The 15,378-nt window shown below is 49.7% G+C and overlaps 5 protein-coding genes across 5 annotated transcripts; 3 read left to right on the plus strand and 2 right to left on the minus strand.

Annotated features, from left to right (window-relative positions):
- The first annotated feature begins 58 nt into the window (after positions 1-58).
- Positions 59-1,815, plus strand: BC939DRAFT_447173 (domain found in IF2B/IF5-domain-containing protein). The gene is made up of 4 exons (XM_051555055.1): positions 59-232; positions 327-785; positions 897-1,159; positions 1,283-1,815. The coding sequence occupies exons 1-4, from the start codon at positions 120-122 to the stop codon at positions 1,702-1,704; spliced, it is 1,257 nt and encodes a 418-aa protein (XP_051413689.1). The 5' UTR covers positions 59-119; the 3' UTR covers positions 1,705-1,815.
- A 977-nt stretch (positions 1,816-2,792) lies between these two features.
- On the plus strand, positions 2,793-3,942 carry BC939DRAFT_501870 (uncharacterized protein; the record flags this gene model as incomplete). The annotated part of the gene is made up of 2 exons (XM_051560223.1): positions 2,793-3,090; positions 3,566-3,942. 2 exons carry the CDS (start codon positions 2,793-2,795, stop codon positions 3,940-3,942), a joined length of 675 nt encoding a protein of 224 aa, XP_051413690.1.
- Positions 3,943-5,611: 1,669 nt separating this feature from the next.
- BC939DRAFT_395544 (40S ribosomal protein S12) lies at positions 5,612-6,158 on the minus strand (the record flags this gene model as incomplete). The annotated part of the gene is made up of 2 exons (XM_051552234.1): positions 5,612-5,876; positions 5,986-6,158. 2 exons carry the CDS (start codon positions 6,156-6,158, stop codon positions 5,612-5,614), a joined length of 438 nt encoding a protein of 145 aa, XP_051413691.1.
- Positions 6,159-7,418: 1,260 nt separating this feature from the next.
- Positions 7,419-9,638, minus strand: BC939DRAFT_514653 (uncharacterized protein; the record flags this gene model as incomplete). Its single annotated transcript, XM_051561131.1, has 2 exons — positions 7,419-9,416; positions 9,594-9,638. 2 exons carry the CDS (start codon positions 9,636-9,638, stop codon positions 7,659-7,661), a joined length of 1,803 nt encoding a protein of 600 aa, XP_051413692.1. The 3' UTR covers positions 7,419-7,658.
- BC939DRAFT_527730 (uncharacterized protein) lies at positions 9,574-13,744 on the plus strand (the record flags this gene model as incomplete). Its single annotated transcript, XM_051561430.1, has 2 exons — positions 9,574-9,667; positions 9,767-13,744. The coding sequence occupies exons 1-2, from the start codon at positions 9,611-9,613 to the stop codon at positions 13,742-13,744; spliced, it is 4,035 nt and encodes a 1,344-aa protein (XP_051413693.1). The 5' UTR covers positions 9,574-9,610.
- Between the last annotated feature and the right edge of the window lie 1,634 nt (positions 13,745-15,378).

Consider the following 15,378-nt stretch of genomic DNA (forward strand, 5'->3'; position numbering starts at 1 on the left):
CCCGCAGTTCCACGCTGCGGCAAAGCAGCTCCAATAAAAGGCAACCCCCCGCTCCTCCCCCTTTTATTTTTTTTTTCTCATACCTTTTCACTTTCACGTATACCGCCGACCTAACAACGATGCCGCGGCCAGCGAATGCAAAGCCCAAGAAGGGCATCAACAAGCGCAAGCTGATGAACTCCATGGTCAACATCCCAAGCACTAATCCCGACCCATACTACCGCTACAAAATGTAACACAACGCGTATTTATTAAAGAAGAACGCGTGTCCAATTGAACTTCCTCCTTACTAACGAGCACAACATCTGTTCTCTCCGCTCAAATAGGCCCGCACTTGAAATTCGTATCAACCCCTCTCGCATCCGGACCAATAACCCCGCAAAAGAGCCCATCGAGACCCCCGCTTCCACCCAAATCCAGAACCTCACCGCCATCGCCCGGGCCCTCAATCGCCCGCTCGAATATCTCTCCAAATACTTTGAACTTGAGCTCGAGATGCAAGGGGTCATGGATGATCGTCAACGATGGTTCAAACTCTGTGGTGGGGAGGTCTCTGAATGGGAGCTGATGCGTGTCCTCGACAAATTTATCCGACGATTCGTGTTGTGTTATATCTGCAACAACCCCGAGACGGCCTTGACGATTTTCAATACCCATATCATGAAGGAATGTGGAGCCTGTGGACAGAGCACACGTGTGGATCGTTTCTCGAAATTGACGAGGTACCTCCTCAGGAACAGGAACTTTGGCATGGGATTTGTATCCGTCGCTCTTGATCCTACAAAGTAAGGTGCTTTTATCCAGTCACGCTTTTTGTGCTTTCAATTTGTTCCCTGAATCCTTTCGATGACTTTTTGCTCACTCTGTTGCAAAAAAATGCGAATTTGTTGACTTAGATGTCGGTTCTTGAAGGAGGGCGTTACTCAAACCAAGGGTACTGTCATGACCTCCGCAACAGGGTTCAAAAACGGTGTCAAGGTCGCTAGCGCTGCAGAGATTGAGGACGACGATGAGGATGAAGACGATGACGATGACGAGGATCAGGACTGGAAACTGGACACATCACTTGAGGCAGTTGCGCAGCGGAGACTGCAGGAACTCGACTTGATCACGCGTGTGGAAAAGATTATGAATGCAGGACTGGGCGACAAAGCCCGAGGTATGTCAATAGTAACCCCTCCTTTCGAATGCTGGGAAAAAAAAAAGAGGCAGGCCAATGTGTTTCGAATGATACTGACTGTGGTACGGTCACGGTTGTGCTTTTTTTTTTGGGGTGTCATAGATCCTTATAAGGTGTTTGAAGAGTTCGTTACAACACCAAAGGAGGCGGCAACAGGGTCAGGCCCAGTGCTGCCAGACAAGGACGAGGTTCTCGGTCGATTCTACACATTGGATCTCGAAAAGGAGGGCGCTATCCTTGTTTTGGAAAGACTGCAGAAGCGACAATTGGAACCGCAGGACACTGCAGCTGAAGGCATGTCTGAAGATAGTCCGACACCAGAAGTACCATCGGAGCAGGAGAGCAGTAAGACAGTGTGCCGAGAGGACTATAGCGAGATGATCCAGGTACTAAAGGATAGTCTAGAGCGTGAGGTGGCTGTGGAGGGCATCCTGGATGAGAGCAGTAGTGGTCTGAGCAGCAGCGACGATGATGATGACGACGACGATGAGGATGAGGATAGGGATGAGAATGAGAAGAAATAATAAAGGCAGTTGCGAAACTGTAACCTTGATGTTCATTGTATGTCTATCGCATATCGCTCTAAAGAGCTCAGGACAATGTAGTTTTTTTTTTTTTTTTTTTTTTTTTTTTTTTCGCTCCAATGGCTCTTGATCTTGGTTTCTGTTACCCGGTAATAGTTGAAATGGGCGAATTTGCGGTCCCAGGAGGGCGCGCCCTCTTTGCGAGGGGTTTCACACTCCGTAGAGGGATATGATACCCTGCTTAAGCAAGCACTGCTAACAATAGATGTCTCTTCATTCTTCTTCCCGGTGTCCCACGCCTATCGCGTAGCTGCTGTATCCTCGAGGGTCTCTGTGCCCTGCCTATTATTAGAGAGATGCACCTCGTTAGACAGACTCATTTGGAAATTGATCGAGGGGCCTATTTCTTCTTCAGACCACGGTAAGAGGGCACTGCTTGACACCCTTTGTCAATGCAATGCTTTGTCACTTCAACAGACACAGGCAAGAGGAAGCTCCAATGGCAGTGTTCCTGCCTGTGTGTCATTTGCGGCAGTGCCCTTCAAAGGGTTGGTTCGAGTGAATGTACGTGAACGTGTGTTGGGGGAAGGGGCTCTCTGCAGATGATGGATGCTCTCCCAAGTTCAATTCATGTGTAGAGAGAGAGACCGACCGGAAAGGCGTTTTTATGTGAGCAGATGGTAGTGTCTAGTGTATATCTGGATAACTGTATATCTGGCAGTGCGCACTGCACCCCTGCAGCGATAATGAATACAGGTAAGGAAAAGAGAGTTTCGAGAGCAATTTGTATCGTAAAAATAGCCCCGCTCCCTCGCAATAACGACCGAACCTTATTTGATTACACGCTTCCCACACGCGATCCATACATGGACTGGGCGGTTCGCTGCTGGTGCCTGGAAGCAGAGCCGAAGAACGGGTCTCGCCCTCGACTTGCATTGCTGTTTAAAAGGGTTTCGCTCGCTCCTATTCTCTCATCCCTCTTCTCTCATCCCCCGTCTCCCATCCCTCATCTGATCTCTCCATCTCTCCCCATCTCCTCCCTGCCCAACTCCTATACGTGAGCACCCCCCACCAAACATATTATAATAATGAAGATCACTGCCTCCCTCGCTCTCCTCGGCGCCATGGCCTCGATGGCCACCGCCTTCATCAACCCCACCGACCCCTGGGGTGACTCCATCTGGAAGCCCAACACCCAGGTCACCATCAGCTGGAACGACGACGGCAAGGCCCCCAAGCTCGGACCAGAGCATGTCTTTGACATCTACCTCAGCACAGGCGGCGACCAGAGCATGTTGAACATTGCCACTATCGCCACCGGTGTCAAGGCCGGCGAGGTCTCCAACATCACCTACACCGTCCCTGAAGTCACTCCCCCCGGCAAGAGTAAGTGTCTCTTTCATTTGTTATCATATCCCAAACAAGCTCAATTGCCACCGACATCCGAGGGCAATCCCCAGTTTTTTTATTGGGGGAGGGGACACAGATATTTTTACCTGCACAAGAGCATTTTACAGAGGCGTAACAGGACCGGCCCATTGGAGCAGCACAACTACAATAGGAATGGCTTCTTCAGCAAACAGCAACAGCAACAGCAACAACTGGTAACAACTACCAGGACTATTGAAGTCCATCCACCAGCACAGCAACTCGTTCTGTCGTTCTGTTGTCAGCACCTTTCTGGCTCTCAGATACTTCAACGGAAATGGAATCTTACCAGCAACCCGCGGAGAAGGATGTCTGCATTAAACAAGAAACCGAGGAGTCGCATTGGTCGTGTGAGGCCCAAAGAGCCCCTCTTCGTAAGGCATTTCGGAAACCCAATCTAACCATTTTATTTATTTTCCCCCCCTCTACATAGTTTACTTCTTGACTTTCAAGGCCACTGCTGGACAGTTCAGCGATGTCAACAACCCCGGCGGTCTCGCCTGGAGCACCCGCTTCACGATCACAGATCTCGCCGGCAACCCCGGTACGCTCAAGCCCACCGGTGTTCCCGGTCAAAACCCCGGTGCTATTGGTGCCACTGTCGCCCCCGGCGCCGGTAGCCCTAGCGCCACTGCTACTGCTACTAGCACTGCCGCTGGTAGCGCTGCTCCCTCGGGCGCTGCCTCGCCCACGAGCGCTAGTGCTGCGCCCGCGGCTACGAGCAACACCAGCGGTGCTGGCTCCGTCGGTACTTCCGCCCTGTTCGCTGCTGCTGCTGTCATCGTCGGCGCTGCTGCTTTGGCTCTTTAAATGAAAGGAATAGTGCGGTAGTTACCTTCCCATGGGCTATCGAGGTCTTCCTTTTTCGTTTTCACCATGTCGGATCATGACTGATCCGGCGATTAAAATAGCTAAAAAAAAAATGTATTGTGTCATACTTTTTTAAAAGTCCCATTTTCATACCCCCCCCCTCTTCTCACCTCCAGCTGATCCCTAGTATGAGTATCTGTTGCCATTTTAAAAAGAATAGCCATAATATGACCTTGTAGAGTAATAAACAGAATGCGACCATCTAGTCTCTTCACTTGACCACTTGAACAGTGTAATCGATTGAGTATTCAGGCTTAGAATTAGATCGCAATGCTGAAGGTGGAGCGGCCCCTTCTCTTAGACGCCAAAAATCGATCTGTGCGCCTATTGATGAGGTCGCAATTTGAAGGGCCGTGAGTAAACTAAACTGGGACGTTGTAGACGCGCGCGCATGGGCATTATCAAACAGGCAAACGTTTAAACTAGCCAGTCTTTTTTTTTTTTTTTTTTTTTTTTTTGGAAATTCGATCCCTTTTAAACCATCAGAATCATTGTTGTAGTTGCTACTGTCAACGCAACTGCGGTCGTCTGACTTCTGTGTTGCCCTTAGGAAACGAGGATGCGGTGGAAGTCGATGCGCGGAGGAACGATGCTAAATAGTACCCTATGCGATTTATACTCTCCTAAGCCCTGGTTGTCAAATCGGATTGGTGGAGGGCGAGCGAACGAGGGCCATAAGAGCTTTCGCTGTAGACAGCCGTAAAAAGCATGGTGGCAATTTAGATCATCTTCTGGAACATCAACATCGGGGGATTGGTGTTAGTACTGGACCTGTAGCTGCAGTGGTGATTGTTCGAGCGCCGCAAGCCGTTCCATCGGTCTTTGCAGAGCCTCGTCCCAACACCTATCGCTATCACGCTGGGCCCTGCTCTAGGATTCCTATATGACTTTGATGAGTAGATTCCACCAAATGGTCATGCTCCTGCCGCTGTCGTTATTCCCATCCGCTCATTAAGTGTATCCAAGAGGTTCGACTTTGGCGCGATGCATCTCCCTCTGAAAATATCACTCCTGAAATTGTCTTCATTCGTGCCTAATGCGGCGCAGATTTAAGCGTACAATAATTCTCCTCTAGTCTTGAAGTAATAGGCCGCTGCCGGTTTCATGTAAACCAGGCGCAAGCATTCTCTTATTTACACCCTGCACAGCGGGGAGTCTTTGCTATTTTGAGTTTAGTGCGTGCTCCATTTACTGTACAGGATGATCAGTATCAATGGTGGTGCTAAGAAGTGAATGCACTAAAATTCATTAGCCCTGTGTTCAGACCGATATAATGGACAAAAACCATACACCATTCTACCACTATCAAGACATAATGCCAACGTCATTTATCCCTTTGTTCATTTTTAGAGGTTGCCTCGATAGTTTTTATTGCCAAAAGACGATGCTCAAAAATAAACAGGTGCGAAAAGAATGGTTGTTTTCCTGACATTAGCCTGACAATGGCGTTCCCTTAGGTATCGTCGACTGAACTCCACCCTCGGTTGTTGAATTCACCACGCCTGACAAATAGACAAATCGTTCCTTTGTTCATGCTCCAGCATCCTCCATGCAATAAAAAAAACCGGTCGGTATCCAAAGGGTAACAGTGAAACAGTCTGAGCCACTCTTAACGGGTCTTGAAGTACTCCAAGAGGACGTTCATGGCCTCAGACTCCTCACCGAAATCCTTGACGACAACGCACGAGCATCCAACGACCTTGCGGGCATTGCCCTCGCGGTCGATCTTGCAAAGACCGGCCCACTCGCCCAACTTCTTGGCATCGGAGACCTTGATCAGGTTGATGTTGTGCTCAGCGCAGAGAGCCTCGACCAACTTGATGTACTCCTTCTCGGTACAGGTCTCGACGAGGACAGCCATATGGGCCTGACGTCTAAAGACAACAGCAATGGCAGAACAGAAAAACTACGTTGTTAGACAACCAATTGGATTTGTGGCTGTGCCTACAACGTAAAAAACAGACCAATCGTTGTCGTCCGTACCTGTCAAGGGCCTTGGCGCACTCACGGAGACCACGGGCGAGGCCATCGTGGACAAGGGCACGCTTCAGAACGTCCTGGAGAGCTTCCTCAACGGACATCTGACCACGGGCAGAGGTATCGGCAGCGACCTCAACCTCGGCAACCTCAATAGCGGCATCTCTTTCTGCAGACATTTTTTGATTTTTAATATGGGGGTAGACGTCCTCGCTAGAAACACAGAAGCCGAAGAAGGGCACCATTATTGTGAGTATGCCGGTTTTATTGTTCATACCGGGATGACGCGCATCCTCGATAGTATCAATTATATCAATTGTATTGATTGAGTCCTGAACTGTTACATTCTATTTGAATTGTCGATCCAGTGATGCTGGATCATTCGAATGTGCCCATCCCAAATCCCAAAAAAGTTGATTCTCGCATTACTGATGAATATCGATCTTAACTCTGGTGCTGGTCCTGATACTGTATATCATTCGATATCCTTGATACGCGCTTCTATCCCGTGAGTGCTGTCGATCCTTTTTGCTTGCGTTCAGTTGTGTATCCTTCCTGAATGGGGCCGAATCTGCAGTGTCGCAACTTACATGTCACAAAAGTGGAAGATCTCAACATTTCAAATTTTTGCAGTTCTTTTATTGGAAGAGGTCCCCAAACGCATCCGATAAAAAACAAACCATGACGTGAGCAGGAAGCAGCTGCTCTGCTGTTTTTTAACTTGGTGTGCTAGCACTATTTAACTAAACGTTTCAGTCTCATTTTAAGCTAAATACAGTCCCTTTTTGAACATTTTTCAGCTGCAGCACACCAGCACGAGGTACTGGCTAAAAATAAAAGAGGGCGCGCGCGCGCGCCAAAAAGCTCTTTCATGAAGAGCCGTAGGCTGCAAGAGATAAATAATACCGTGTAGATCTGGCGTTTTACTTATTACTATTTATTTTTCTTGATCTTAATGCTTCTAAGAGTACTGCAGAAACGGGTAGTTCGCTTTAATCCACATGACAATCTCTTCTTCCTGGCCCTTTTCCTCTCCCTTCAAACAGGCCACGAATCTCTTGTAGTGCTGGCCAGTTCTTGCACATCCACTGCACCTCCTTTAGCCCAATCCGATGATCCATCCGTGTGACCTTCAAAATCTTCAAGTGCTTCAGTCTGTCCATCGCCTGTAGGCCGCTCTCGAGCGACAGCTCCAGGCATGGCTGCTGATAGCACGCCGGGACTTCCATAATGAATAGTCCATTCTCGTCATCAACCCCAAGGGCAAGCTCCTCAAGCGCCGAAAACGACCCAAGGAACTGGCATACCTTGACCTGCGTCTCTCTTTCTAGTTCCGGATCGTGACCAGCAATATTGACACGGACGCCACTGATCATCAAGCGGAGCACCTTGAGCGTCCCAGCACAACGCCAAGTCGTGGCTGCCAAGCCGTCGTTGTTCAGAACATCCTGGATTAGATGCCTCGCATCCAGATGACACATTCGCGGGCCATATGTCAGATAGCCCGAAGGTAAGAGATCGAGATATTCCAGGGAACCTAACATAGGGAGCATCTGCATGACCGCCACGCCTGGCTCATTTTGCCATTCTTCATGAGATGCCTTAAAGTTCTTGACCGCAAGATGGGTGAGCGTAGCTGCTTGCCGATGGATGGCTTGAATAACCGGGTTATATGACGTCTAGATGACGCCAAGGAGCAGGAGCTTCTTCAACCCCACGCGTCCATGGCACTCCTTGGGCGTAGCATCGTTACGAGATAGCAGTGGTGATTGAGTTGGCGTGGATTCTGATGGTGCTGAGCTTTGACAGCACGCATCTAAAAGACAGGCAATTTTTGGTATCTGGTCAACAGAATAATGTTTTGTGTAGAACGCCAGCTCCTCGATCATGGGGCAACACTCTTTAATGGAGTCGACAGTGGAGGCCAGCAAACTTGTAGAGCAGCCTATGAGACTGAGCGATTGCAGCTCTGGGCAACGGCGTAGAAACTGGGGCCGGGCAGACAGAGCTGCATCACCCTCCAAAATCAGTCTCTTGATTCCTGTCTTGGTCGCGAATGTCTCGTTGGTATTACTGCCTTTGACCGGTACCTCGACAGTAGCCTGGCCTGAGATCCTCAGTGTCTCTAATGCAGGTGAACAATGATCCAAAAGGTATCCCAGCCGCTGTTGATCGCCGTCTCCAGGGTCGATTAGAGATAGGGACATTAATCCTAAATCGAGCGATCGAGCTGAGAGTATATTCATCGCCTCGGCACTCCAAAGAGGTTTTCGGACACTGTGGAGCATCTTGATATGGGGTGCACTCTGGAGAAAACGCAAGAGTAATAGCATGTCGAATGGCTCGTCTTGAACCCAGGCCATTGGTCGTGGAATGTCAGACGGGGCATGAGGAAGTTCGAAGGGATACAATATGATATTTTCGAGAAGATCCTGATTAGGGGTTTCTAGGAGGGATTGCAACTGTTGCTGTTGCTGCTGGAATTGCTGTTGCTGCTGCTGCTGCTGATAAACCAAAGTGCTGTGATGTTCCAATGATACTGCGTATCGTCGAAGCTCTTGCTGGGATAGCAGTCGTTGAAGCCATTGACATTCGGTTAAAAGGATTAACTGCAACTCTCGAAGCTCTCGAAACTGTTCTCGCGATGGATGGTCTATCGGTATACCGGGAATTGAAAGTGTCGTTCGAAACGCTGGAGCCACTGCTCGCATGAACCGCCGTGTGCTTTCTTCCACTGACTGAAATCGCTCAAGTAGATTCCTGGCCTGGTCTTGCTCCTGCTCCGAGAACCATCGCGCCGAGGCCTTTGGCGCTTGTGCCCGCGACTCGTGCAGCTGAGTTAGATGGTTTGCTTCTGTCCACACCTTGGAATTCTGTTCAAACAGCTCATCTAACTTTTCCGCCAAATGACGAATGGATCCGAGGCGTCTCCATTTTACGAATTCCTCTTTGTATATTTGGCGCTGGCGAATCGCATGGGTGTCGAGGAAATTCTTCAAAAAGAGCTCTCGTTCATCTAACCAGTCCTTGTCGCTGTAGGCCTGAGTAATCTCTACTTGCTGTGCTGAAAAAATAGCTGGGGGAGCCGCGTAGACCAACTCGTTATCAATCTTGGATATATGCAGCGCTCGTGAAATGTCCTGGCGTTCTTGATCGACTCGGATCGGCCAAGGGAACTCGAGGATATGCAAGGACGGCAGGTGAGTCAATTGAGCACTCAAAAATGGCTCCAAGCTCTTACAGGTCTGAAGACGGATTACGCGGTTATGGCGGATGTTTCTTGCAATAGCCCGTTGGACCTCTGGGCAGGCAGTGAAGCGACGGTGTTGAATAAGGGTCTTGATGGAAATGGTGTGCCAAAGGAAGGGCGAGAACAGTGGCAGACACGACTTTGACACGCGGCAGCAATTGGCCAGGTCTGTATTGGAGAGAGTAGACTAGATGAGCAATAGGAGCTCTGGTATCTCTGCCATGGTGAGGTGGTTGGAATGGGCTGGCTGTTGGGACAAAACAAGCGAGAGGTGGGAAAATAAAAGTGGCCCCCTTTATTTGAATCCTAAAAGTGCTCAGCTGCTGTGCTCGCAGCCCTCCTTTGTCAACGCCCCCTGCACCACCCGCCAGCCAACCAACCATGCAGGAGCAGGAGCAGACAGGCCCATCTGAAGAGACGGTACTGACCTTCAGTCTGGTAAGCAAGCCAAGCAGCATCGCCACCGCCCGCACGCTTCGAACTTTGGAACGCGTGAAAACTGATCGAGCTTTACCACTCTGTCTGTTGCGAAATCAGCTCAGAGGCCCTGCCTCGCACCTCATGAGTCTTCCCTCCATAGATGCATCTAATGCTCAGGAAGCCGCTCGGAATCTCGAATCAATCTGCACTGTTCTGCGCGCCATGCCCGATCCAGAGTCCCATTTTGACAAGAAGCTGATCGCCTATACTCAACATGCCCTCAACCATGTTCTCCAGCTCTGCCAAAAGTTTATGCTGCCGGAGAAGCGCTTTGATTTTCTGGTCGAGGCCTGGTGCAAGTGCCTGGATTTCATCCTACGGCTGCCAGACGGATATGCATTTGTGATGGGCTCCAATTGGCAGTTCAGCATGGTATTGCTCGACGTCCTGCTCCGCGTAGTCGATGGCCTGATGCCAAGGCCACCACAGGCACAAAAGCAGACTAAAGACGCCACAACGTTGACAAAGGATCGAATGTCAGATGAGACGCGTCTTGCAGCCCTTCGATGTCTGATTCTCGCCCTTCCTCAGGATAAAAGCGCATCCACCCTACTGGATGGAATTGCAGACACAGGATATGCCCTTCCGGATTCAGAAGACGTGATGAACAGTTTTGGAAGGCGACTGAGGACAAACAAGGACACAGAAGTTCAGGCACTTCTCCTAGGCCCGAAATGTCAGTCTCTTATCGGTCAAACGGTGCTCGCTCTTTTGGATGCTGCCAAGGACGCCAATCTTTTGTCTCTTCGTACGACCGCATTGGAGGGTGTTAGGAGGTTAATCGGATGTCTTGAGACCCCAGAGCGAATTGCGACTTGGTTTCCAGGGGTGGCGGCCGGCCTCACCAAGGCGATGACGGAGCGTGGACTCAAAGAACACCACAGTGTCTTATGTAAAGCACTGGAAATTTGGACGTTCATGATCGTACACGTTCTCGGTGGTCAATTTCCTGCTGGGCCATCAATGGAGGAAGCGGTGGCGAGCGGCGCAAGCCTGAGTGCGACACTGATGGATATGTATAAAACCAAGGCCAAATTGACAACCCAACCGGTAACAGCAACAACAACAACAACAGCATCTATGGCGGAGGGGTTTGGATCAGTGACATGGATGAGGAAGATGAATCATGGCCTGCAGACCCTCTTCAAACAGGTTGCACCGCTGCGGAATCATTCTCACTGGATGGTGCGCTACCAATTTGGAGAAATGGCGTTCAGGATCCTCAAGGATTGCCAGAACCCGATCACCATTATGAGTGGAGGTCCAAGTCCGTTTGGAGTTGCAGCTTTCTTGCTCGAGACATTGATTGGATGTACGCAGGACGAATACAAGGATGTATCCACGCCCGCAAGATCGTATATTGGACAACTCACCGCAGAGTACAAGGACATGGGCCTTACAAATGTTGGCAAGGAGATCTTGCGAGAGAGATTGATGGCTCTATCCCGCGTACTATATGGGATCGATGAGAGAGTGAAGCAGGGCGCGATCCGGATGGCACAGGGACTGACGCTGTTCATTGGGACTCAGATGCGGTCGCTTATCAACCACCAGACCTTGTTGTCCTATGTTCAGCCATGGATCAACGTTTCGACCGTCGAGCAGCTGGATCCGCATAATATGGAGGAACGAGGTGGACTCTTGGATACGGCGTCTACTGAGAATAGCATCGAATCAGGGAATATGCAAGAGCAATGGAGGGTATGGGTCCAGTCGCATAAAGGATCTGGTCGAAAGTTCGGTTTTCCTCGCAGAATCCATCTTCACTTGCGAGAGCAGCAGACATCACACGCATTCATGGCTTTTATTCGGCAAGTTGGATCAACTACAGAGATCGACATCTGGACAGAAGAGCTCATTTCATGCCTACAGCAGGATAGCCGGGCGGTGCGCGACAACCAGGAATGGTTCGACTCTAGATCTGTCTCGTCTGTGCTAATGTTGAACCAACTGCTTCTTGGAGCTTACGGCATCAAGCTTTCAACTATCGGCGACACATTCAACCCAACTACAGCAGTCAACAGCACACAAAAGGATCTGGACGGCGAGAAGAAGGCATCGTCTCTTAGAAGAAAACGCCAACGACATGTCAGAAGAGCTGCGAAGAGTGTGCTGGATGAATACTTGGCGGTCTTGGCGGAATGTTCACAGATTTCCGCCGACGTGACAGCGAGACAGGAAGCGACTCAAAATGCAGCGTCGTCTGCAGCCAAGAATAGTCGGACCAAAAAGCTGGCTCTCGCATCGCTGTTTGGCATGGAGGGTGAAGGATTCGATATTGAGCAACCCGAGACCGTGATTTACGACCACAACACCGATATCACCTTGCAGTGCCTGCTTTTGGAGGGGATTGCATCTGTCGCTCTGGTGCTAGGTGGTACGGAGTTTGAAATGGAACTTGTACGAGTGCTGTACGTCTTACTCGAACATCTTGGCGATCAGGATTCGGCGCTTGTGAGAGACACTGCTGAGGCGACACTAGAACACGTTGCGTTTGTTTGCCACTATGACTCAATCGGGGATTTGATTCAGGCTAACTACGACTATGTGATTCATCAAGTGTCACAGAGAATCGCCTTCCTGGGTTCGAACCCGAAAACGCCGCAGGTCCTTTGGTCGCTCATCCGCGTTGTTGGACCGCCTGCGATCTCCATGCTGGAGGACTCGGTCACAGAGATTTTCGACGCTTTGGATCATTGGAAAAGCCAGGAAGATCAGATCGGTGAGGGGCTTTTGAAGACCCTCTGTGAAATCGTCAAAGTCATGGCGCAGGTGGCTACATCATCATCATTCGCCGGAGCATCTGAGGCACCTAGGGAACAGAAACGAGATTCTGGAGTCATGATGTCGGTGGGATTTAAGTTTTCGTCATCGGATATGGCCTCCGCAGAGGTTTCATTATTTGCCAAGACGTATCGCATTATGATTCAGGATGTTGAATCAGACGACGAGGAGTCAGAGAAGATGAGGAAGGAGACTGAAAACATGACAGCGGACCAAACTCGAGACTACTTCATGAAGCTGTCCAGGGAAGCCAAAGAGAGGGAGGAAAATCTGCTTGGACAAGCCGAGGATGAGAGTGGTCGCGGAGAATCGGATCGAGATGCAGACGACGACGACTCGATGTCCTTCGGGGACCTGCGAGCCAGGATGCCAAAGCCCTCGAAGGAGTCGAAGCCAGAGCCTCCAACAAAACACCAAGCGCTGTGTCTTCGAATCTTGGAGAAGGCGGGCTACTTTCTGACGGCTACCTCGCCTCGCATGCGGATTCTAGCACTTGAGACGATTCAGGATGCAATTATTGTGCTCAAGGATCGACCACAGGAGTTGAACCCCGCCATCCACGCCTTTTGGCCCTCGATTGTCGGCCGTGTACTGAAGCGATCTGAGAAGGATGTGTTTTTCGTGAGTTTGAGGGCCATTGAGGTGGTCACAGTCCTAGCTGAAAATTGCAGCGATTTCCTTGGGCGGCATTTGCTGGACGATGTTTGGCCCTTTATCCTAAGAGTGGTGCAAACATGGACGAAACCGCCATCGTCAGGGTCGAAAGTCGCACGGGTGAGAGATGTTCCAAGTGGAAAGAAAACAATTACTAGCACAATGGAATCCAACTCTACTTCCAAGCATGAACGTCAACAGTCAAGAAAACAAGGCAGACGTGCCGGATCCGAGAAGGTCTTCACAATGGAACATCGGCTACAAATGGCGACTCTTGAGAGTGTAAGCAAGGTTGTGCGCAAGGTGCACATACCGGTGCAACAGATCTGGGAGATGCTCTTGCTGGCGAGAGATATGATACTGGATCATAACATGAATCTGCATTGGGATGTACGTATTGCAGCCGCAGACGTTGTGAAAAGCATGGCAGTTGCGGGACATGGTGACTCAGTATTCGTGGCATTGGACGAGGTAGTACAACAGCACGAACAGGATCGGCGTGAAAGTGGCAGTGGCAAGGATGCTGAAGACGAGAATGACAATGCCGTGCAGATGTGCCGCGATATCTTCGCGTTCATGGAGGAGCAGTCGCTGTAAATAGTCAACTTGGTTGCAAAACCTCCCTATCATATAGACTATACTTGGCGCTGTAATTAATGAAATAAAAGTACTTACCCATGCACTCTTATTTTTCCTTCCGCCCAGTTCACATCTCTTTGCCTCCATCGTCCCTTTGCTCATTGTACTTCCCCCTATATCTCTTTTTTTCCTGCATGACAAGTGGCACTCTGCCTGTCCTACTATTCGTGCCATTCCCGATACAATTGTTCGTTCCGAGCATGAGACTCGGGATGTAAGCTTGCCGAGATTCGGAAGAGTTTGTCTTATTTCCTAGACCACCGCCACATCCTGTAAGTGGAAATCTAAAGTATCAAGGCACTTCTAGGATAGTTTCTCGATAGCGAGCCATAGTGGCGAGAAACAGCTCTGGGACGTACATGAGCGGGTAGTGCAGGCCATGACAGCCTCAGGATGTACTCAAATGAGGTCAAACAAGATCAATTGCACTGTGAGGAAGACAGACTTTGGTGATGATGTTGGAGTATCGAGGAATGACCTTCCTGTGGTTTCATCTCGCTGACCGGTATACAGATCTGGCTGGCACTGGTAATGGGCCTTCAGATCCCGAATATGACGAGCGATCCGAACCAGGGCTTGATTGCTTGCTTGAGGCCCTAAGGTCCTATTGTCCCCATCGTCATCCATGAAGGATAAGGACCCGTAGTGAAGTGGTGCCTACACCTCCCGCACAAGATGACACGTCTACATAAATCACGCGAAGTCCTGAGTCGTTTGGCGCGGGGATGGCAAGCCATCGAGGTTGGGTAGCGTGAAGGTCTTGATAGCGGACATGTTTGATAGTAGAAAGATGTAAGATAATAAGGGTTAGGATTTTATTCAAAGTTTATGGAGAGTAATGGCGAACGCTATCCGACTGTCAATACGGAAGCCTCGAAAAATCGTGGAAAGTGTCTCCGTTCAATATTAACTGCTGCATATTCTTCAACCGCGCGAGCTGTTCAAACAGCTTTTGTTGCAGGACATCCAAATCCTTTAGCTTTGTGTGTCGCTGAACCATCTTTACCATACTGGTGATCTGCAAGCCCAGCCAGAGCCATCAAATCCTTCAACTTCATGAGCACAAATACATCAACGGGTCTTACGCGTCTCACAGACTTTCATAAGTGTCATGAAATGCAGCGCTAGTTGCGATAGCTTCACTTGGACGGGTTTCAGGACAGACATGGGTCCGTCCTCCAGATCGTTCGAAATACACCTAAGCTATCAGATGCCGCCTGAGTTCAAGGAATTTTGCCAGCAACTGGGACAGTATTGTTCGCTCCTGGACGAGAACTGTCTACATAATATCACTATTGATAAGAGTGGTCTTGAATGCCTGCTTGCAGCGTGCCGAAGGATCGCCAGTTTCAAGGGCTCGGAATACGATCATTTAAAGAAAGTGCGGCTATCTATCTGTGATCCTCAGACAGCAGACGCTTTGGGAGTCTCTGAAGCATATCTGGATACCAAACTTTATACCTAACACAGAGATAATATATCCAACCTTGGTTTTGACGTTGCTGAGGAAGTTCAGGCGACTAAGAACGGTGTCATTGCTGGAATATCTCATTGACGCAAAGGATATGGTTCAGCTGGGCGGGGGACTCGAC

The sequence above is a fragment of the Gamsiella multidivaricata genome, assembly GCF_025024155.1.
Source record: "Gamsiella multidivaricata strain RSA 2152 chromosome Unknown BC939scaffold_22, whole genome shotgun sequence".
Lineage (NCBI taxonomy): Eukaryota > Fungi > Mortierellomycota > Mortierellomycetes > Mortierellales > Mortierellaceae > Gamsiella > Gamsiella multidivaricata.